General features: G+C 38.4%; 2 protein-coding genes across 2 annotated transcripts in view; both read left to right on the top strand.

Moving 5' to 3' along the window:
• The window catches only part of LOC113424374 (uncharacterized), a 103046-nt gene that overhangs the window by 1230 nt on the left and 77882 nt on the right, over positions 1 to 23934 (top strand). The window contains exons 3-21 of the mRNA XM_087947987.1: positions 2829 to 2939; positions 4442 to 4510; positions 5233 to 5301; positions 6118 to 6174; positions 6814 to 7005; positions 8724 to 9074; positions 9281 to 9400; positions 10344 to 10385; positions 12949 to 12975; positions 13092 to 13160; positions 14351 to 14389; positions 14713 to 14784; positions 16049 to 16090; positions 17289 to 17316; positions 18185 to 18237; positions 18689 to 18823; positions 19177 to 19239; positions 21734 to 21799; positions 22787 to 22981. Of these exons, the coding sequence (XP_087804113.1) occupies positions 2829 to 2939; positions 4442 to 4510; positions 5233 to 5301; positions 6118 to 6174; positions 6814 to 7005; positions 8724 to 9074; positions 9281 to 9400; positions 10344 to 10385; positions 12949 to 12975; positions 13092 to 13160; positions 14351 to 14389; positions 14713 to 14784; positions 16049 to 16090; positions 17289 to 17316; positions 18185 to 18237; positions 18689 to 18823; positions 19177 to 19239; positions 21734 to 21799; positions 22787 to 22981 (1800 nt within the window). The remainder of the gene's footprint in view (positions 1 to 2828; positions 2940 to 4441; positions 4511 to 5232; positions 5302 to 6117; positions 6175 to 6813; positions 7006 to 8723; positions 9075 to 9280; positions 9401 to 10343; positions 10386 to 12948; positions 12976 to 13091; positions 13161 to 14350; positions 14390 to 14712; positions 14785 to 16048; positions 16091 to 17288; positions 17317 to 18184; positions 18238 to 18688; positions 18824 to 19176; positions 19240 to 21733; positions 21800 to 22786; positions 22982 to 23934) is intronic.
• LOC113430565 (DNA topoisomerase 2-alpha-like) overlaps positions 23038 to 23934 on the top strand; it is a 55635-nt gene continuing 54738 nt past the window's right edge. The window contains exon 1 of the mRNA XM_087945895.1: positions 23038 to 23049. Coding sequence (XP_087802021.1) covers positions 23038 to 23049 — 12 coding nt within the window. The remainder of the gene's footprint in view (positions 23050 to 23934) is intronic.

The raw sequence follows: 23934 nt of genomic DNA, 5'->3' as shown, positions 1-23934 counted from the left end.
AGGAAATATAACTTTTCATTGACCTTTATTTTTAAATACTTGAATATTATAGGCTTATGACAGCTCTAAATGCATCTTTATGTGTATGTTGATGGTGAATAGAATTCATAAATCACCTGAGGAATGGGCAAAAAATATGCCTGGCAGTGTGTGTGGGGGGTGGGTGGGTGGTAAAGCAAAAGACATATTGACTGAGCTTTTACAAGTCTTTTGCTTGCTAACAAAAGTTTTGAAAATATAGTGATTATTCATATTATATAATCTGTAAATTACATGTTATGTGAGATAATGTTAAAAAGAGCAGAAGTGGGGGTGCATGCATCAAAACACACCCTTCTATAATAATTAATCTGAAAGAACAGTTATTTTCTCATTCCATGTAATTATTAAAATGAGGTACCTTAATATTCAAGCAGTTCAGAACCATCACACTACACAAAATGGCCTCCACTACATAACTGTATGTTTTGGTCATGGGTGAACTTGTAATCCTCTGGTTTCACTAAACAAAAGTTCCCAGCATCTCTAATCACAACTGAGAGCCATATTTCAAAGACACCTGGGCAGCTAAAAATTTTCCCATCTTTGAGCGCCTTTCCCTGCCTGGGCTTGTTTTGGTTTTTTTTTCCTACAGAGAACAAGTGGGAGGCTGCACTTCGCAGAGCTATCTCAACTACTGTAGTGGTCCCAGCGCATGGGAAATTCTCAGTAATCTATTTCCAATGTCCCTGAACAATGACACTCCAGCCCCTCCTTTTGAGAAGCAACTATTCCAGAGTTTTAGTAGCATTCTTTTATGTAAATGAACACTTAATATATTTTGTTACCTGAGGCAAAATAAAATGCCGTTTTTTCCCAACCCACCTGTATGATAAGTCAAATCTATTGCCCATTCATCTGAAGAACAATTTAGCTGAGATGAACAGACTATACAATGCCCATAACAGTTCATCTAGTATCTCATGCCAGCCTTCCTGCCCTTTCTTAACATCTGATAGTTGAGGAGGTGAGTTCACTCTAATCATAGAAGCAGATGACCATCAATTGCATCTGCTACCTTCTACATGGAAAAACATTCAGCCTGTCACTGAAATAACAAGGTTAGAAAGGACCTTAGAGGTCTTCTAGTCCAGCCCTCTGCTTAAGCAAAGTGCTATTTTCTCTTACATATACTACTTTTAGCAATTGTGGATAGATGTATAAGTATGTGCCAGCTTGTGGCACATAAATAAAATAAAATAACCAGGCTTGGATATTCTTCAGTAACTGTAGTATTTACAAACATAATAGTTAGAGATTGGATAGGTGCTGATAAATCATATATACCTTTTTTTCTTTTTATGTATTTATATCCCACCTTTATTATTTTTACAAATAACTCAAGGCAGCCAACATATCAAACACCTCTTCCTCCTCCCATTTCCCTCACAACAACCCTGTAAGGTAGATTGGGCTGCAGTTGTTAAATTAGTGACACAGTCATTAAATGAAACTGGCTTCCCCATTGACTTAGCTTGTCAGAAGGTCACACTGCAATCTTCATAAATATGAACCTGCTGTCAAGCATCTGAATTTTGATCAGGTGGCCATGTTGCAATGTTTATAAGCATGAAAAATGGTCATAAATCACTTTTTTCAGTGCCTTTCTAATTTTAAACTCTGAATTCCTCAGGGTTCAGGTAATGTTGCCCAACATCCTATATAGTTGGATGTTGGGGAGTGAAAACAATGGGTGATTCCTGGTTACATCATCGACAATAAAGTTTTTTTGGCACTATTATATGGAAATAGATTGCCTTTTCTCTATTTTGGTATATATTTTTTAAAAATATCCTACTCACTTTAAAGCTAAGAGGGAATCCCAGGCTCAAGGCTTTCCTTGTCTAATGGAGGACTAGAACCTGGGTATTCCAACTCCCAGTCCTGCTGCTCAATATTACATCCCATTGGCTATATATCCATAACCATAGTTTCAGTAGATTTAAGATGACATTCCCATATTTCTGTTTGGATTTTATGAAATTTTAACATGCTGGCTGGGAAATTCTGGGAGTTGAAGTACATAGGTCTTCAAATTGTCAAGATTGGACATTCCTGGATTGTTTGCTTCTCCTTTTCTTTCTCTTCTAACACAGAGCAAACTGTGATGGACTTCTGGAAGCCATCTTGAGATTTTCTGATTCAGTGGCCTTAAACATCAAAAAAGTACTAATAGTAGTAGCAGCAGTGGCAAATGATTTGAAGGAAGCAACCATTCAAATGCCCCCCCAGTTACAGACAACACGATTAATACTTTCCTACTTAGTAACAGCTGCCTCATAGCTTTCCACATTTTCTGCCTGAATCCCACATGAAAACCTGAGACTCAGCCACTGCTAATTTGAACGTCTCTAGATGCAGAGATGGAGGCCAAAGTCCCAAGGCCAGCTCTCTCACAGCACGTGACAGTTTCTGGCTCCTTCTCACTGTCTCTGCACAATTTCACATTGACGTTTTCCTTGTGCCTTATCAACATTCAAGGTCTTGTCAGACTCAACAAAGCCTTGAGTGCTGTGGCAGAATGACCTGAATTAGTGGGTAAAATCCTCCCCCCTCACCTCTCCTCTCTACAGGGATTAAGGATTAAAAAAAAAAATCAGAAATTCCTACCCTGCAGTGAAACTCAATAGGTAACAATGCACCTTCCAGTGGACTTGCTAGATGGTTGTTGTAAAGATAAAATTATAAGGGGCATACTATCTTGCACTTTTATAAGAGACTAGATATAAAGCAATAAACAAATACTCAGAATCAGAAATGAATGCAAGTTTCCTCTTTTTTTTCCCCAGGCAACTTCATCTAGTATAACAAAGGAAGACGCTTTTGATGATAACCTTCCTGTTTCAACCTTCTTTGAGGGCAGTGCTATGGAAGAAGGCTCTGAATTCCTAATGGTCCAGGTAACAATCCATAGAAAGATTGTCGAAATGCCTCGCAGACACATCCAATTCTTTGGGTTGGGTTCTAGATTTCTTCATCAAAATGGGCCAATTGAACCAATCACAGCAGTTACTGTCACAATCTAGTACCCTTTCAAAGTGTGGACATTGCAGATTCTAAAAAATTCCTAGACTGCATGCCTGAAATCAGTTCTGCTGAGGAAACTTAGGGTTTTGCCTGCCCAGTGCATTTAGAAGGCTTATTTCTTAATATTGGTATCCAAATATGTGCAAGCATCACCTCAAAGGCTTCCCCATATCTCAAAAATGTGAGATATAACCATTTCAACCATAGATTGGTCTCATTCCAGTTTGATAAAAATCAGCATTACTGCTTCTTTCTGTTACTTTGAAGAATCATTAGCATATGCAGGGAGCTTTCTCAGGCACAGAATCCCCTCTGGTTGCAGCAACTACGGAGGGGCAAATCAACAGGAGGTCACAACCTACCTCACCCATGACAGCAATCTCTCCTCATCTCTTTAAGCACCATAAAGTATCTCTTCCCCAATTGAGAAAAGAAATACCAGGAATAGGATGAAGGACAACCAGGCATCTGAGATTGTGGGTTCCCAGAGTGACCACCTCGCCTGCTGTTTCTATTTACATGAACTTAGTCTTTTTCTGTCTACAGGAAAGGATTAACAAGTGAGAATCACATGTCATGTCTACTTTACTTTCATCCCAGAACTGTAGGTTCTATCAAAACACCATGTGTTATATTACTGAGGACAAACTCCCTCTGCTCCACAACTTTTTATTGTATCTGCATTCTCCTCTTCCCTAAAGATCCAAGGTTCCTGGCTGAAAGACCCATTGCTGTTTGGCAGATAATGTTTCTTCTTAGTTTGATGGGATTTTATGCCACTTTCAAGTAACATTTAATAACACAGCCAAACCTCTCAAATCCCCAAATGGTTTCCAGCTTTAACTGCAGTGGCAGAGGAACTGGGACTAGGCATTGTAGGGAAATTTGGAAACAAATATAAAAATGGAGTTCTGATCATTATCAAAAGATCACACACTTCTCTGTTCTGCTTTAAAGCAACAGTATCTTTTCCTGGATTTTAAAGTCCCCCTGCACTGTTCTGAGCATCTGTTTGAAACAAATCCAAGGAAGTGCACTTCCCTAATAATAATTTGATTCTTTATATTCCTGTTGGCTTTCATTATAAAATTTTATGATGGCAAAAGCAACTAACCTATTAATTAATAATTGCATAAAAAGACAGCTGTTTTATCCCACAGCAGTAAGTAGAAGACCAAAATATGAGAATGTTGTAAAAGAAACAAATAATTAAACTATTAGCTGAAGTTCTGAAACAAAATATATATTTCTTTCCACATCATTAAGAACCTGCACTTAGTTGACTGAAGACTATGCCTAGTCCAAATAAGACAGAAGCAATTTAATATCTAATGCATTCAAAAAGTCTCCTAACTATTGCCATCTTGTATCTCAGGAAGGTTCAAAAAGCTTGACAACGTCAGATTACCAATCCATGATCACTGGGGACACTAAAATGACGCAGGTATGTTTGAGATGAGCCATGAAGGCATCACTGCCACTCTGAAAGGAAGGATCAAGAAGAAAATATCTAAAGAAGTGTATTTAAGAAAATGGGTATTTTTTAAAAATGTAATGGTACTTACTTCTCAATAAACATATATAGTATTCCAAACTAGTTAAAATTTTATTTATAAATATTGGAGCTACTGAGATTTTCTCTTTTCTAAAAAAATGCTAGGATTTGGGTTGGGTAGGAAATTTTAGGTGAGAAATGAGAAGACTAAGGCTAACTGACATTAAAAATTAATTTCCTTATTGCCATGATTTTTTATCCTAGACAACTTCAAAAGGCCTAATGACTTCAGTTCAGCAATCCACTACCACAGGCGATTCTATGGTAACACCAGTAAGTTAAGATTATTACCAAATGTGTATTACATAACTCTTATAGTTTGAGAATGTCATCAAGTTGTCTGTAGATAGAATGTATTCTAGCAGATGAACCAATTAAATTTCCCATCATCCCTTAATCATCTTTAATGGGACTTATTTCTCAATAAACATATATAGTATTCCAAACTAGTGAAAATTTTATTTATAAATATTGGAGCTACTGAGATTTTCTCTTTTCTAAAAAAATGCTAAGATTTGGGTTGGGTAGGAAATTTTAGGTGAGAAATGAGAAGACTAAAGCTAACTGACATTAAAAATTAATTTCCTTATTGCCATGATTTTTTATCCTAGACAACCTCAAAAGTCCTCATGACTTCAGTTCAGCAATCCACTATCACAGGCGATTCTATGGTAACACCAGTAAATTAAGATTATTACCAAATGTGTATTACATAACTCTTATAGTTTGAGAATGTCATCAAGTTGTCTGTAGATAGAATGTATTCTAGCAGATGAACCAATTAAATTTCCCATCATCCTTTAATCATCTCCTTCATTATAACTCCATGAGTTTGGAGGTGCTGTAAGTTAAAATCAACAATATTTAGTAAATTTCAGGTTCTCAATTTCAGGTTTAAGGTTTTCAAGACCAGTAAGTTGAACATTAATCAAAGATTCTAAAAATAGAAATAAATGGATTTCAAGGAATACAGTATTGATTTCAGTAATCTGCATTGTGACAACCTACAATTTTTGAAACTTTATCAAAGATGCATCAATTCAATCAAGATCAGTATACTACTTTGTTTTACTAGGAAGGGCTAAGACAGCCTCCCAACTTAATTCATAGTTCCTCCCACTTAAGAAATTACTGAGGGATCACATGAGTCCACACAGGTAGATAGAAGGGAAAGAAAAGGCAGCCCGTGCATTGTAGTCTGCCTCTTACATTCAATTGCATGCAATTTTGCAACTCAAGTGTAAGAGTGGAACTTTTCCTCTGATGTTACAATGCATGTTTAATTAATTTGATGCCATCACTACCTGCCACTACAGCTACCTGCCAATACCTATGCATGATTCTTTCTTACATAATTAGGAACTGTGTTTTCCATTCGATCAACATAATTGTTTAGGTATTTAAAGAAGTACTTTCATGAGGTCAATATTCCTCGTCTCCCTTCTTGCTTTTTAAAGAGATGGTTTATCATTAACTATTTTTTCTCTCTTCCTTAGATTAATAATATTTCACAGTGTGTCTGTCCAGCAATACCTGGTCCACCTGGTCCAAAGGTATGTATGTTACATATTTATTTTTTCCTTAGTGGAAACAACAAATCTAGGTACATTTGCAATTTAGCTGGCATTAAGTCTATATTTCGAAGTTTCTTTCTGTCTCGAATAAGCTGCCCAAGACAAGAAAACACCTCTTATCTTTCCCCAAATGTAAACTAAATCACATCTAAGCTATTTGTGTTATTTACTGCTGTAAATTACACTATCAAACCATTCAAAAAATCAATAGTATTGTGCCTTAAAAGTTGCTTGTTAGTCAAGAATTCAGCTATTATTTCTCCTTATGCTGAGATGACTTGAAGTTATTAAGTTAGATTTACTGTCGTGGATTTGTTAACAGCACAAAATGTCTGCCAAGGATGCAGTGGGAGTATGAGTTGCTAAAAAAGCAATTAGAAGCTTTGAGGATCTGAACTGGTTTCCCCAACCTGACATCCCTCAGAAACAACTCCAAGCATCATCTGCCTTCCAAACACATCCAGAATACACCATGTTGAACAGGGATAGTTTTGATTATACTTTAGGCTGCTGTTTCTCAATCTTCTAAGATGTCATTCCCCAGAATTCCCCTGCCACCGTGTTGACAGAATGTGCACTGTTCTTCTTATCTGAAGTTCTTTTTTTTTTTTACCACAGGGACCAAAAGGTGACCAGGGTCCCCCAGGACAAAAAGGACTAACTGGAAAAATTGGACCAACTGCCAAACCTGGCAATCCTGGCCTTCCAGGACCTCAGGGACTACCAGGACCAGTAGGTCCCCCAGGTCCCCCAGGTTCAACTCTTCCTAAAGTAATAGACTTCACTGATACCAGGGATGGAGAAGACAAGGTGAGATTTGTTGATAGACTACAGCAATATCAATGTCTTTACAATAATATAAAAATACTATGTTCACCAAGCAAAGATACTATATCCACCTTTCCTTGTTATCCCAAATTCACATAATGCTTCAAGTTCATTCAAAATGTGATCTGATTTATTTGCTTGCCTGCTTTCTTTTTTGGATGATCTTGTTTTAGTTAACTGGTAATGCTAAATCAGGGGTGGGATTCTACCGGTTCGGACCGGTTCTATAAAACTATAGAATTGTTATGATTCTGCACAGTTCAGAGAACCGCCAAATCGTGGCCCAGCCCCACTCCGCCTGCCCCACCCTGACCAGTCAGTCCTTATCGCGCATGCGCAACATTGCGCACATGCCCGACATTGCTGACTGCGTTCTTCCCTGCCCAGTGCACTCCTTAAGGTATTTCCTTTTTTCCCCCTCCCAACAATCAGCTGTTCCTATAATCAGCTATGCCAGGATTCCCCTTAGTGTCTTACTTTTTTGCCCAGGAGGCTTCCCTGAAGCCCAAGAAGGCAAAAAAATGGAGGTGGGGAGCAAAAACATCCCCAGGAGGCTTCCCTAAAGCCCCAAAGTCCCCAAAATGGACCATGGGGATGCTGCAGGGGGGCAGCCTTTGTTTTTTCCTTCCTGGGCCCCAGGAAAGCTTTCTGGGAGCAAACGCCCCCCAGGAGGCTTTCCTGAGGCCCAGAAGGCCCCAAAACAGAGCCTGGGGAGTGCTCCTCTTTTTCCTTCTTGGGCCCCAGGGAAGCCTTCTGGGAGCAAAAATGTTCCCCCAGGAGGCTTCCTGAGGCCCAGAAGGCCCCAAAATGGAGCACGGGGGTGCTGTGGGAGCCCCCGCTCCATTTTTGCCTTCCTGGATCCCAGCCTTTTGGGAGCAAAAACACCCCCAGGAGGCTTCCCTGAGGCCCAGAAGGCCCAAAAAATGGGGGGTGTTTGCTGCTTCAAAAAGAGCCATGCCTACCCAATCACATGGCCATGCCCACCTAGCCACGCCTACAGAACCGGTTGTTAAAAATTTGAATCTCATCCCTGTGGTGAATCCATTTGTTGCCTCCAAATTCACTGCAAAGTTGGAAGAGGCAAAGAGGTTAAGATTTTGTTTGTTGTAGACTAGAGTGTAAAAAAGAAAAATGACCAGTCTTAAACCACAATTCAGTGTTCCTTCAAAAAGCCTAAATTGAGGAAAGGAAGAATAGATTATTTTAACCACTATGGTGAAATCAAAACTTCATTAAACCACAACAATATATATGGATGTTAAGGTAGAAAGAAGAGGCACAATTCTAAGCCAAAAAACGTTCTGTGCTGCCTCTCCCTCCATACTAAGTAACCTTTTTACCCTTTGACTTCCTTATCAGCCTATATACACTGCTCAAAAAAATAAAGGGAACACAAAAATAAGACATCCTAGATCTGAATGAATGAAATATTCTTATTAAATACTTTGTTCATTACATAGTTGAATGTGCTGACAACAAAATCACACAAAAATTATCAATGGATAAATGAAACTGGCTGATGTCTTAATAAGTTTGAAAGGCATCTAATTTACTACTGTATGACTTGAGGTTCACATATGTACTTTATACGAGGACAGGTTTAACAGATAAGCAATATCACTTGTGACTATTGTACCTCTTGAATCTATTAGCCTTTTCTGCTCTCCAACTGTTTCTCTGTCATCTTCGTGTTTTTCTAGAGAGTCAGTTTTGTAGAAGGGCCTCCTGGTCCACCAGGTATATCTGGTCATCCAGGACCCCAAGGATACCCAGGACCTGAAGGCCCTCAAGGTCCCGCTGGCCTCCCAGGACATGAAGGCCAGCAGGGGGCTCCAGGGCTTCCAGGGGCTCCAGGACAACCTGGTCCTCCAGGAGCCACAGGAGCCACAGGGATTCCAGGGCCAGTGGGGTCAGAGGGTCCTCCAGGAGTCACCGGCCCTGAAGGTCATGCAGGAATTCCAGGCCAGATTGGGTCACCAGGATTACCAGGCTTCCCTGGACCAGAAGGTCCTCCAGGAATAAATGGATCTCCCGGACAGAATGGACCAAAGGTAACCGTTGCCTTTACTATGAGAATTTGGGGGGATATGTGAGTGGAAGAATGAGTTGATTAAAAAAAACAAAATAAAATTATTGATCATCAAGATATAATTATGAAAGAAGCAAATTGCTTAGAGCTGATTGTTAATTCATGAGATTTATTTGTTTGTTTGTTTTTTACTTGCTATGCTGATTTGTGGATATTAAATCCTTTCAGGGGGAGAAAGGAGACCGTGGTGAGCCTGGGTTGCCAGGCAAACCAGGACAGACTGGAGAAAAGGGAGCTCAGGGTCCACCTGGGCCTGCAGGTCCTCCTGGCTTACCTGGTGATAATGAAGCAAATCAGGTGAGTAGAAGCAACTCGGCTTCCAGCTAGCACAGAACATCCCATTTGTTCTCCATGTAAAGTATTTCCATTGTCACGGCCGCTATGAGCTGGCATCTAGAAGCAAAAAATGTATACCTTTATTCCATTTTTATAAGTTATAAACCTGAAAACATACAAACGCCTTATTTATTTTGGAGACAGGGTGGGGTGCTCACAGCCTGTAAGCCACTTGTGCCCCATCCTCTTATTTGCAATCGCCAAAGCCTCGCTCCCCAGAATAGGAAGGGCATAAATGGTCAAACTTTTTTGTGTGTGGGGGGTTATATTGGCGAAGATTAAAGGGACAAACTAATCACCTGAAGTGTTGGTCTTTAAAAGACTGAAAATCCAAAGAATCAAGGTGATTTTCCCATTGGAGGGAAATTTAAGAAGCCAAATGGATTCTTTATCCTTTCCCAAAGAAATACAAACACAAAAAGTCCAACTTTCCAGCTGTGATTATTTTATTGATATTCCAGTGTCACTATGATATCCAGAAGAACAGAATATTATACAGTTAAAATAATTTTATACTTTTATTGTGGGTTAAAGGAAAGATCCAAAAAGTCAAATGAGTTTTTTAGGTTTTATTTTTTTTAATTTACACTAATTCACGATTCAAAATTATGTTTGTTATTTGCCTTCCACTGTTCATTCCTTTAATGAATGCCAAAAGAAAAAACATCTTATTCCTGGACAGGAGAGCAAAAGCTTCTTTTGGAATACATGAATATAGTCAGGATAATTCTTCATTGTCTGACATGGTTTATTTGTTTTGTCTCCAGCCATAAGCACAGCATTCTGACAAGTATACACATAAGAAAGATCAAAAGTGTTGTTATCTACATACACTGATAATAGATTGGGGTTATTCCTATGATGCTGCACTGATCCCTTCTCTTGTTCTTTCTAGTATAATTCTAAAGCCTGTGTTCAAGGCCCTCCTGGTCCTAAGGTAAGTCATGGTCTTAACCAAATCCTATGGATGCTGCCTGTCCTTCTAGCTGGCCTGCAAGTCATAACGTGTGCATTTGATTCAACCTTCCTAGAGCAGGGGTCGCCAACCTTTTGGGCCTCAGGGACCACCAAATTCATAATTTTAAATCCCAGAGACCACTAACCGGTTCTGTGGGCATAGCCTAATTTGTGGGTGTGGTTTGGTAGTCATGTGGCTGGGCATGGCTTGTATGTAAATATTATAAATATTTATATAAATATTGGGGTTTTTTTATAAAAAAGAGCAACTTTTACCCAAAATCAGGCAAAGCAGGCAGGCAGATTGAGTTGCTCACAGAATCACAGATTCATTCAGAAATCTATCTATCTGCCATTGGCAAGCTCAGTCTGTCACATAAAATTTGCTTGCAAGCAAACTCATAAAATTTGCTAGCAAGCAAACTCACAAAATTAACTCACAACACACCATGTATGTAAATATTGAATTTTTTATTAAAAAAAGAGCAACTTTTACCCAAAATCAGGCAAAGCAGGCAGGCAGATTGAGTTGCTCATAGATTCATTCAGTGATCTATCTATCTGCCATTGGCTAGCTCAGTCTCTCAAATTTGCTGTGAGTCTGCACTGAATAATAGAACCTTCAGTCCTAAGGGAGGTTCGGCTGTGCTTAAAAGCAGAGCTGAAGATCTAAAGACTAGCTAAAAAGCAAGAAATCCAACCTAGGTAATCTAAATTTCCTGGCACAGCAGAACCCCTGATGGTTGGAAAAAGGAAAAATAGCAATTTAGTTGGCAGGTAAGGAGTGACTGGGCAGGGAGGATTCCTGTGGGCCATGTGGGCGGCACAACCTTGTGTTTCTGTATAGCATGGATTAATTACTTTGCGGGGTGCTCTGGGGGTGAGATTTCTCTGTGGCCCACCAAAATTTTCTCACAGCCCACCAGTGGGCCATAGCCCACCGGTTGGCAACCGCTGTCCTAGAGTACAGGAATACAAGCTGCAATCCCAGCAGTGTATATACAATAACCAGAGTCCCTAGCTAAGATTCTGTGCAGTTCGTAGAGCCACCAAATCCCACTTCTGGCTGGCCCCCCTCACCCTCCCTCGCCCCTCCCACATCCCCATATGGCCCATTTTGGCCCGTTTAAGTGCAGGGCGGGCATGGAGGCTCGGGGAAGGTGGAAAACGGGCCTCCTGGAAGTTTGGGAAGGCTGGAAATGGGCCCATTTCTGGCTTACAGAGAGCCTCCGGAGCCTGGGAAGGTCGTTTTCACCCTCCTGGAGCCTTGAGGAAAGTCTCCAGAGCCCGGGAGGGCAAAAATGCCCCCCCCCCACCATGATGCAGGAGGCCACGCCCACCATGGCCACACACACCCAGCAACCGGGCAGAGAAGCTTTTGCTAACAATTATGAAGCCCACCCCTGACAATAACACTTTAAAGTTTCAGCATTTGTAGTTCTCAACTTACAACTGGTCACTTTGCAACTGTTCAAAGTTACAACAGGCCTACCTACTTGGGGCTAGATTTGAAGTTCTGACAATCAGGACACACACACATACACAAAACCTCACAGTTACATAATCAAACTTTGGTACTCAGCAACCAGGCTGTATTTACAGCACTTTGCAGCATCCTTATGTCATATGACTATGTTTTACAACAGATTTGCCATTTACTTGTCAGCAAAACCGTTCTCATAACAAACTATTAGTTCACTTAATGACTGCAGTGTTTGTTTAAAGACTGCAGCAGTCACTTTACCATGTTCTCTTAAGAACTGCCACACAAAAAAAAAGAGGTAAAGTTGGAAGGTCACTTTGACGATCTTGATGGATAGGTTCCATTATGGTTGTAAGCTGAAGATTACCTTGTAACTCTCTGAAACCTTCCTTAAACCATTAGTTATAACGAATTATAGTTGTTATGTGATTGAACATATGAAGAGAAACCCTGTTAATTTTAATCAAATTCGGTTGTTTTTTTTCTTGTCCAGGACAAATTCAACAACCATAGATAGATGGCATTGAAAAATAGACAATCCAAGGCAATTCAGATATTGCAGTTCTCAGCATCCTTCCTCACTGGCCTAGCTGGCTGGAGCTGCTGGGAACTTTCATTCAAGCACATCTAGAATGCCTCCCTTTGTCTATTCATATAGAAAGTCTATTTCAATGCTACTACCAATTTACAGCAAAATAGCAATGATGGTATAACAAGCATTGTTTGAAACCCTCAGAGTTAAAATGAGCCTTTACCACGGAGAAATATTCACTGAACTAATAAGAATAATGATCATAACTTCTTAAAGGTAAGGATTCATAGGGAGACAACTACAATAGCAAAAATCTACATGCATTCCAGCTTTTAAAATGAAATCCATGTCAAGAGTCTCTACTACCACAAATGTCAATTGTAGTGAAAAGATCAGTTCTTCTTCCCCCAAATACAGCTTTCCTATCTTGCTTATTTATAAGCTTGCTTTCAAGAAGGCAAAACCAAGAATTTGAAATCCTACTAGTACTACCTGATTTTTTTTTTTGTTTACTTGATTTATTTGCAGGGTGAAAAAGGAGAACCAGGAAAAATGGTGCGTAGTCATAGAAAAAAATATCCCATCCTCCAAGGCTCATTGATGGAAAAGAAATTATTTTTATTTTACTTTTAAATTCTCTAGAAGGCTTAAAAAGGCTTATTTTCCCACAGGAATGTAGCACATGTGGCAAGGATGCAAGAAATGACATTGATTCTTGGGTAGCTTTCATCTACCAAAAGGTATGTTAAAGAGACGTGTAATCCCTGTTTCATTATTGGTCTGGGAGAGTAGATCTAACTATTTATTTATTTATTTATTTATTTGATTTGTCAATTGTTTACAAGATAATAAGTATAAGTGTATACATAGTTGTGAATACATGAAATGGGTACATATAAGAAAAATAAAAGAAGAATAAGAGAAACAATAGGACAGGGACGGTAGGCACGATGGTGCGCTTATGCACGCCCCCGACATAACTTTTTCTCCCTTCCTCCCATTCTGAAATATCAGTCCAGGGAAATCTGGAGAACTGCTGGCCAGAGGCTTCATTCCAAGACGGGCTTGGCAAATTATCCACTTTACCTCATGGAGAGAAGCCCAAAGCTATAATATAATTTGATTTTTCTTAGAGGAAAGAACTCTCTAGGTTTTTGTGGGTCACTTCATTATTTGCTCCATTTACAAATACCAAAACTGGGACATAACGGAGACAAGCAGATATTGTTGCACAGATAAAAAAACTCTGCAAACTGCATTAAATTCTCCAAGAGTTTTTTTAATGTAGACTTCTCACAGCTACACTGTCCTAACTAGAAACAGTTAGCATGTTTTCCCTTTTCCTGCTTCTCTCAATTCAAGTGACTCTCTTCTAATTATAAAGTGAATTTAAAGCTCTTTGGTTGCCCATAGACATCCATTTCAAGAGGAAAAAACACCTCTATACAGGTAGTCCTTGACTTATGCCCTCCAGTGACCTTTGCCCCATTTTATGACTTCTCTTGCCACAGTTGTTAAGTGAATCACTGCCATTGGTAAGTTAGTAACACAGTTGTTAAATAAACCCGGCTTCCACATTGATGTTGCTTGTCAGAAAGCCGTAAAAAGGGGTCACATGACCCCCAGGACACTGCAACTATTATAAATACCAACCAGTTGCCAACCATCTAAATTTTGATCATGTGACCATGAAGATGCCACAATGGTTGTAAGTGGGGATAAGTCACTTTTTTCAGTGCTGCTATAACTTTAAATGGTCACTAAATGAAAGATTGTAAGTCGAGGACTACTTATATATTTGTAAGTTAGAATTTTTTCCATCGATATTAAAATATTTTAATGAATAGTTTAAGTGAATATAGTGTAGATGGATGCAATATTTCAGTATAGATGATTAGGCATTTTGCTTCCTTTTCTCTCTCTCTTCCAGAAATTCAAAGGAGATCTAGAGACATATGGTCCCAACCAAGTAAGCCACATCCAAGTTATCATTATCTGCAAAATTCCTTGTTTTGTTTCAGTTTGATCCCGTAAAAAATATGTCTTGTTTTTTGGACTTTGGAATGTCTTAAATCCCATCCTAACTTTTTCCTCAAAGAAAATTCCATGTCTGAATGAGCCATGCATGCTCTCATATTGTATATGCAGAATGCTTCTACAATTTACATTGTGGTAGAACATTAGTATCTATGGCTCTGCCACATAAAATTCATTCACACATAGGAATTACTTGCAGGAAATTATCCATCTCTGCAAAACTTAATTTCAAAATAATACTTCTATCTCTTCTAGGGACGTCCAGGCCTCCCAGGAAACCCTGGCCCTCCAGGCCCTCCAGGCCCACCCGGTGTACTTTATATAAATGTAAGTTAATTCTCCTATTTAATTCTGCCAACACTCCATTATTTTATCTTTTCCTTTTTGATGGATTTTCTCCGATATAGAACGATGGTATGTTGCAGGACTGGATTGCAAACACAGGATACCTGAAAGATTGTAAAGTTCTGTGAATAAAGCAGGATCCTTATAATATCTTCTAGTGTCATAGAATCTCAGCTACCAATGAGGCAATAAAAGCTTGTCCCATCGCTACTATTTTGTGCTACTAACTCATAATAGTTAGATGACTATAGAATACGCTGTAATGTGGCAGTGTTCCTGAATTTTACAATGTGTGGACTTCAACTTCCTGAATTCCCCGGCCAGTATGCTGGAGAATAGAAGTCCACATATCTTAAAGTTCTGAGGTTGAGAAACACTCTACTATGGGGATCGTTTCTCAAGGCAGAACAATTACACACCAACGTGAGCCCACTCATCATATGCCATAGTATTACAGGCAGAAGGGAAATCAAGCATTTTATGGAAAGGAATCAGTGGAATGATTTGCCTCCAGAAGTTGTGCAACGTTGGAGGTTTTAAAGAAGAGATTGAACAACTATTTGCTGAAATGGTATAAGGTTTCCTGCTTGAGCAGAGGGTTGGGCCTCCATGGTCCCTTCCAACTCTGTTATTTTAAAAACTAGAAATCCAGCTTTTTAGATATTTTGTGTAAATGTTGTGCATAATTACTGTTGGTTGCTGTTAAGGAACACTGGCCTTTTTTGAAACTGGTGACAATTATGGCACATAAGCAGTGAATAAGGACGAAGAAATACCCCTTCTTTGACTGCTCTTAGCTCTTTTATTTCTGTTTTCACTCGCTATGGAATCCATGTTTATTATCCAGTTTAGGGATCAAGTGGTACCATTAATAGGAGGAGACTAATCCCATGAAGGATGAATAATAGGATTAGCCAAAAACTTTTTTGCCTTTGAGGATTTGAACCCCTATCTGATGGCATTGATCTTTATGAATAAAACAAAAAATAGATTATCATTCTCCTTAAGTGGTTAAGTGATATTTAAAAGGCCAAAAAAAAACACCCCTTATTGCTCAGACCACATCAGAATAACTAAACTCATACTAGTTCAAAATCAAAGTTGAAATGAAATAGGAAGTTAGTTAATACTTTAGGTAATGGGAATGTCTTTCTTGTTCAGAAAAGGAAATGGGGGGGGGGGTGACAGAGTGGGGAGAGCAAAAACATCTTCCTCTTTATCTGTATGCTTTATAATATCCTTCCAGAGAGTATACCCAGTCCGACCCAGGCCACATTGCAAGCAGCCGGTGAGTTGACTAAGTCATAAGATTCCCTCTTTATAGTCACATCATGCAAAGTCAGGTACTCCGCAGTTCCCCATTATATAAAGAAGCCCTATGCTATTTGAGAGACAACCAATAAGAAGATGCTCTGCACAGAACTCTCAAGCAACAGCAGTTGATCTAGAGGTGGCAGCTTTGACATGGCATTGAGATGCTTGTAGATGGAAAAATAGTCCTACCTATCCAAAAGATAGTGAGCAGTTCTTCCATGTGGCCTCTCCGTAAAGAGTTTTCTGTGACAAGACAAAGTAATATTGTCTGTACTCTCATTCCAATCCCATGGATAATTATCCATGCACAATATAAATCTTACTTTGAAGTTATCCTAAAGTCATGTCAACTGACAATTCTCTTCTGCCAAGTATCTTTCACCAATTTGAGCAAGGAGCTACTTGGGAGGATAGAGAAAAATTTAGCAAAAAACAAGATATGGCAAAAGAAAAAGTATGCCTTCCTATTGCTGTGCCAAACTAGTTGGTTGCCCAACAATCCTGCTGTCAGAAGTCTCATACCATTTCTCAGTTGACTTTTACAACACTTGCAGTACCTTGAATTATGATCGGCATGGGATGGCATGGGATTTTCCTTGCTGCCCCAGGATTCCTTGGAGATAGAAGTGGCATTTACATAAAACGTATCTTTAAACTCCATTTTGCAAGTGAAACAAAGTTACAACAGCCAAAATAAATAAGAAGGCTGGTTCTTTGTAAAAATTAATTCTGCTGATTAAATTCCAAGAAACTACCTGGATACAAGGGACAAAATCAGGTTAAATAACCTCTTGCTCAATTTGGAAAAAGCAAACTAATCAATAGTTCCAACCCTGCACTGAAAACTGAAAAAGTATTGTTACAAACGTGTGTGTGTGTGTGTGTGTGTGTGTGTGTGTGTGCATGTGTCTGTGTGTGTCTCTTGACTAATATCTTTAGTTGTTCATTACTGAAAGTATATCTCACCTTTCGGCTTATTATTAGTTTAGGCAATTTACAATAAAAATACAAACAAATTAATATATTAAAATAAATATATAAAATCAGTATAATAAACTATTAAAAGTTTTGTGGAAAAAAAGATGTGTTTTTAATCTTTCAAAATTAGGATTAATTAAAATTAGAGCATTTCCCCATGACATAGCATCTGACTCTGTTCTTATTCCTTTCAGGTGAACCAGGATCCATGTTTTGATTCAGGTATTATTTATCCCTTTTTGTATTTGGAACAAAAATGCATCCTTTTTTTTAATTGTGCAAACGCCATGCATGAATTCCTTAGTTTTTTCTAATCTGTTGGCAATTTATCAATCCTGCAATCTTTAGGACTGATCGATTTGATGTTTTCTCTGACTACCATAGCTATGGTTCCTAGCTAAATTGTCAAGTTTATAGGTAGTCCTTGACTTATTTAGTAACTGTTTAATTTATTATGATAGCATTGAAAAAAGTGACTTCCGAACAGTCCTCATATTTATGACCATCTCAGTATCCCCTCAGCCATGTGATTGTAATTCAGGTGCTTATCAATTGTCACACACTTGCAATTGTTACAGTACCCTACAGTCATGTGACCACCATCTGCAACCTTCCCAATTGGCTTCTGACAAGCAAAGTCAATGGGAGAGCCAGAAGATTGAAAGTCACAGTCATCTGATGTCTCGTTTAATGACTATGGTAATTTGCTTAATTACAACAGATAGGCCGTGATATCAGATGCAATCACTGCACTGCTTGGTGATGATTACTCCACTCCAAGCTGAGGCTGTAAGTTGAGGATTACCTGTACAACAGAAAAATAGAACATAAGTGCAAAACAGGGCAACCTGATGTGGCTTTGGCAGGACGTTAAAAGGAAATGTTGCTATCCTTCATTTGTAGAGAAACCTGAAGTACTTTCTGCCCATGCATCACCATCTTCTGTTCTAGTTTGGCATGAATTTAGTGTTTAGGACATGTTTGGCATCTGCAGGGTAGGAAGGAAGCAAATTCGTAGTTCGTATAGAGGAAAATATTTATATTCTGGGAAAGGAGGGCATATTCATTCAAACTTGTTTTTCTTCCACAGATATAGAACCACCTATGAAGGATTCTCCTGACAAAAGCCAGAATGGATATAAGGTGTGTTATTACTACAAGTTTCTCCATTTTGATTTCTCTTCCAAAGTAAGGGCAGAGATGGGCAAATGAATAGTCTTTGTACTATGCATTTAAGACAAATAGATTCAGCAAGTTTCTGAACTAACGTAGACCAATCAGAGCTAACAGCTAATGCCATATACTTTTTTTAATCCATTCTTTTGGATTAAACTACATAGATATATGGGGCTTATATTGTCTTTAGTACAAAATAATGATTTTCTCTAAAAGAAATCTACAGCTGACCAAGGTGGTACTTGCAATAATGTTTGCAAATGGGACAGCTGTTGTAAATTTTAGGAACTACCAAACATCAATCCAAAATGCTTATCCAAAAATGTTTACAAATCTTTCCCACTACAGCTAAATATGCTCCAGTGACATTTTTTTATTAAAAGAGATGTGAGTATATATTTTTCTGCTTTCCTTTCAGCATCCCACTTGGACCTTCGGTTCAAAAGAACTCATGTTGAAATCTGCTTCCTCCATTCCTGAAGGCAGTTTGGTCTACATCACTGAAGAGGCTGAAGCTTTCTTCAAGACCCCTAAAGGATGGAAAAAAATTCTGGTAGGAGCCATTGTTAATAATCCCTTTAATTAGAGTAGAATTTGGTGCTGGTTTTAAAAGATTATGGAGTTACATTATTGACTTGCTTTCTTTCTTATTTAGATATCTGGTTAGAATTGTGGATTACAGAAAACTGGACTAGATAGCTATTTAAGCTAATATAGCTGACTTCTAATGTTCTATAATATAAATTGGAAAGCACTGCTTTAATTTTTTCCCCAAGGCAGATTAACTACTGAATTTATCAGTTGTTGGATTTTCATGATGAATCTTGGCTTGCTTATTTGAACTATGTGGCAAGGCTGCTAAATTTCATACTTCTTTTCCTGTATTGTATGTGTTTCCTTGACTAGATGGAGGATTCTGCACTTCTATTTGCAGCTGATGACCCTTTGGTGCCTATGGAAAATAATCAGGTGATAATTTTTTCCAGCATTTTATGCCATGTCAGTGCTTGCACAATAGTATTGTTAAATTGGTACTGTATTTAAGGAGTTTGCTATGGTATAATGATGGTGAAAAATGTCTTGCAATCTTTGTACAAGGCCATTTAGATCAGGGGTCGCCAATCTTTTGGACTTCAGGGACCAAAATTTTAATTTAAAATCCCGCAGACCACTAATATGAATTTTGACTGACAGTGGCTTGCTGATGGTGAGAAAGTTGGTTCCATATTCCAGAGCTGCAGTAGTCACAGGACTGGCCCTTTGGTCATCCTAGAGCAGCTGCTTCTCCACCCGGATGCACCAGCCTGCCATGGACTGGAGGAGCTACTCCAGGATGACCAAAGGGCCAATCTTGTGACTACTGTAGCTCTGGAATATGGGACCAACTTTCTCACCATCAGAAAGCCACCCCGGGGCAGATTTTCCTCCCCCGTCACTGGTCTTACCTTCCAGTTCCAGCACGCATGGCTCTACTCAAGGTAAGGTTTGCCCTCAGCCAAAGGATTAGGGCCAGCGGGCGGGCAGGCCATGTGGGCGGCGCAGCCTTGTGTTCCCATACAGCCTGGATTAATTGGTTTAGGGGGGACATTTCTCTATGGACCACCAAAATTTTCTCACAGACCACCAGTGGTCCTCGGCCCACTGGTTGGCGATCACTGATTTAGATGACATTTTTGAGAATAAAATTTGATAATGGTAAAGGAATGTATGCAAATATTTACTGTGTGATTTTTGTAGTTAGTTTATCTTAAAACATGACTTTGTAAATTGTTTTGAAGAAACATTGCCTTGGGTTATATTATACAATATTTTCAGTAAAAATAATAATAAATCATGAGATTATGGGATACAATTCTGTAAGTTGGAGCTTGTGTTCTGATTTATTGAAGGATCACATACATTTAATAAAATCCTTCAAGATAGCTATTCAGTTCTCCTTAAGATCCAACAATGTCTGAGCTGCTGCCACTTCCATATTATCCTCTAGATCTGTGATGGTGAACCTATGGTACACGTGCCAGAGGTGGCATGCAGGCCATGTGGGCATGCAAGCCATCGTCCCAGCTCAGCTCTGCCAGGCATGAGCGCACACTCCTCCCGCTGGCCAGCTGGTCTTCGGGTCTCTGCCATGCATGCGTGGGGAGCAGGGTGCATGTGGGGGGGTCTGCATGGGGATGTGTGCGCATGTCTAAGGGATGCACGTCTATTGCATTTTGGGGATGTGCACATGTGCATGTGCTTTGGGCACTCAGTGCCGAAAAGATTAGCCATCATTGCTCTAGATATTCTTATTCTCAGAGCTGAGTACTGAGAAAAGAATTGAATGGCAGGTAAGAAATTTTAGAGAGAGAAAGAGAGAGAGACAGGGAGGGTAGGAGAGAAGGAGGGAGGGAGACAGAGATATACACACACACACTTACTTATTTTTTAAACATGCTTATACCCTAACCCTAACCATCCAACTCATACACAATGACTGCAGGCAACATACATCAAAAATTAAAAAATTAAAATTCACAATTTTGAATTATGAATTGAAAAATCCAGACAACCTCAGCCAGAATCAAATAAGTCACTTTATTGGCACTATATGATGCACTGACAAAACCAAAACCTAAGAAATGTGTTTTTGAAATATATTGTATGTGTCATATTTGTATATTTAATTTGTGATTGTAACATTTCATGAAGTGTTGAAAAAATAACACTGAATATTCTAATTCCTTGGATTGAAAAACTTGAACAAAAAAAATCAGTGAACATCTTTTTGTTTCTTTACTAGATAGCTGCACATGTTGAAGGTATCTACAAACTGTATTTTATTTTCCTGGGATAATTTCATTTCCTATTTATAATACAATAAATATGACCAAAATGGTTAGCATTTTGTAATACCAACTCCTGCAACAGCCTTTTTAATATAAAGGCTCAGTAAGGTTTCCCAGTACAACCTACAATTTGTTTTAATATGTGGGATATTGAATGGCATGCCAAAGAAATGCTGCAAATAATAGATGGCCATTAAAAACATGTGTGCTGTTAAAATTAATGTGATTTTCTATTTAAAGTGAGCAGATATAAATTAAAGGAGATTGATCCAGTGATAGAAGGACTTTTTACTATCAATCTCATTGGGTGCTGAATCATTATTCTTGCTGCCCCAGCATTTTCTTTCTCAAACAGAAAATAAATAAATTATTTTGATTTATTTTATTGTTATCCAATGTAATAGTGAGTATCCATGGCAGTGATGCTAAAGTGTGACAGACTAAGCAAAGTGATATTTAGCTTCTGCCCCTTCTTGCTATTGCTTTCTCTGACAACCGCAGTGAACAGTGAAAAAAATTAAAGGCTACTTGATTGGGTGGGTCTTGGGTTCACATCTTATTATGAAGAATTGATCAAAACGTCTATAAATCTTCCATATACAGAATAATATAATAATCCTTTTCTCTGGTTTCAGCTTGATGAAAGAAACGTAACAATTCCGACAATTGTACCAACAAGCATCCCCCAGAGGATTCCTTCAGTAAGTTCAACAAGACAAATCATTGGCACAATATTTAAAAAAAAACCTCATATATCTTCTGAGACAAACAATCTTAACTAATGACACAATTCAAATTGGTTTTTTGTTATAGGACAACAAGCAATTTCCAAAAACAAGCAATCATAGCCCATTCAGAAAAGCAGAAAAGTTTAAAATCAGAGGTGGTATTCAGCAGGTTCTGACCAGTTCTAAAGAACCGGTAGCAGAAATTTTGAGTAGTTCGTAGAATCTGCAAATACTACCTCTGACTGGAGATTTTAACAGTATCCTTCCCCTGCCATGCCCACCAAGCCATGCCCACACAACCTGTAGTAAAAAAATTTGAATCCCACCATTGTTTAAAATGTTTTCAACTCAGTGCCCTTTAGAAGTATTAAGAATGTACCCCACCCCACCCACATTTCTAGCTAGCAGGTTAACTACAAAGTTTTAGAAATATCAGTATATATTTGGGGACTTTCATTTTGGATAAAGTTTGTATAGTTTAATTGCCTTTGTTGCCCTTCCTATGAGGCTCGGATCAATAAAACCAAGGGAGTTAAATGTTTATTATAATATCTGATTGCAGCTCATCAAATTATCTAAATGAATAGTGGGTAAATAAATATATTTGTATACCCTTCATATTTATCCTTAGAGCTATAGTCTTGATTTTTTTTTAAAAAAAATGAGTCATTGAATGTAGCAGCACAGAAAATATAAACCTGCCATATATGGATTTCATTTAATTGTCATGATTTCCCAAGAATACTTGGGAACACTAGATTTGATGTGTGCGATAAATTGTGAATGTTTAATTATCATCCCCTTGGGTTCTTGTTTGGTTGTATGATTGAACTTGGGTTCAATGCTAAAATGCAAACATGTCTTTTAAGATAAGGAATAAAACTTGATGGGCATTCTGTTGAATTAGATTCTACTTCAATGCCATGTGTGATACTTATCTGGATTTCTTTCACTTTCCAGCTCCGCCTAGTAGCACTAAACTTCCCTTTGACTGGTAATATGGGAGGGATTAGTGGAGTGGACCTACAGTGCCATCGGCAGGCCCAACAGGCAAATCTGCAAGGAACTTTCCGAGCCTTCCTATCCGGAAATACACAAAGCCTTATCTCAGTTGTGAAGAGAACAGACAGGAATTTGCCACTTGTTAACCTGAAGGTTAGTAACAGATTCTTATTGGCTCTTGTGTCAGTACCTCCTTCTTGGATAGGACTATGGAGAAGCAGGCAGATCAAGATTGGTTTGTGTTGCCCAACTAAGTCCAGTGCCTGGTTTCCAAATGGAAATTATTGGAAATTTAATTCTATTTGTACATGAAATGTCAAAAACAGCTGTTGCAAAGTTCCTTAACTATATAAACAAAACTTTGAAATAAAGTTTTATTTAATTTAATCTAATCTAATCTTTGAAATAAAGTATCTTTCTCATGGCCATATTAATATGTATTCTGCCTGAATTGGCAGAAAAGTATTATTTTTAGTAGTAGAGATTTTTAATATATTTAGTGAAATTAAGATGGTGAATATATTTATTTATTTACTTACTTACTTATTGTTTATTTAATTTATAGGGCACCCATCTTACCTCAAAGTAATTCTGGACAGCTTACGATCATATTTAATAAAACTATATAAATTAAAAACATAAAGAAATACAAAACACTATGGCCCAATTAAACATACTTAACATATACTTAGTACTCTTATCTCCTATTTTCTCTATAACAACCTTGTCACATGGGTTGAGCTGAGAGATATTAACTAGTCCAAACTCACCGGATAGCTTTCTGCCTATGGCACGGCTAGAACTCACAGGCTCTTGGTACATGGCAGATACCCACCCTCTCAACTGATCCAGACAGAACAGCTGCGTGGGGTAATGCCTCCACAATCAAAATAGAATGGCTGTGCTTACAGCATCCTAAAGAGCCAATAAAAGCAAGGCAGATTCCAGTTCCTGATTCCATCATAATGTTGTTGGGCATTTCGGCTCAGCATATCAAAAATTTGGGAAGTTCTAAACTTGACTCTGCTGGCATGTCTCACATACAAAAAGACACAAGAAAAGCAATTATTTACATATAATTTCTTTTTTAAAAATTCAGTCCAATC

The sequence above is a fragment of the Notechis scutatus genome, chromosome Z (assembly GCF_049901735.1).
Source record: "Notechis scutatus isolate UNSWTSFEM ecotype Mainland chromosome Z, rNotScu1.2, whole genome shotgun sequence".
In the NCBI taxonomy this organism is placed as follows: domain Eukaryota; kingdom Metazoa; phylum Chordata; class Lepidosauria; order Squamata; family Elapidae; genus Notechis; species Notechis scutatus.
Note: the sequence above shows the minus strand (reverse complement) of the source record. Positions and strands in the feature narration are given on the sequence as shown.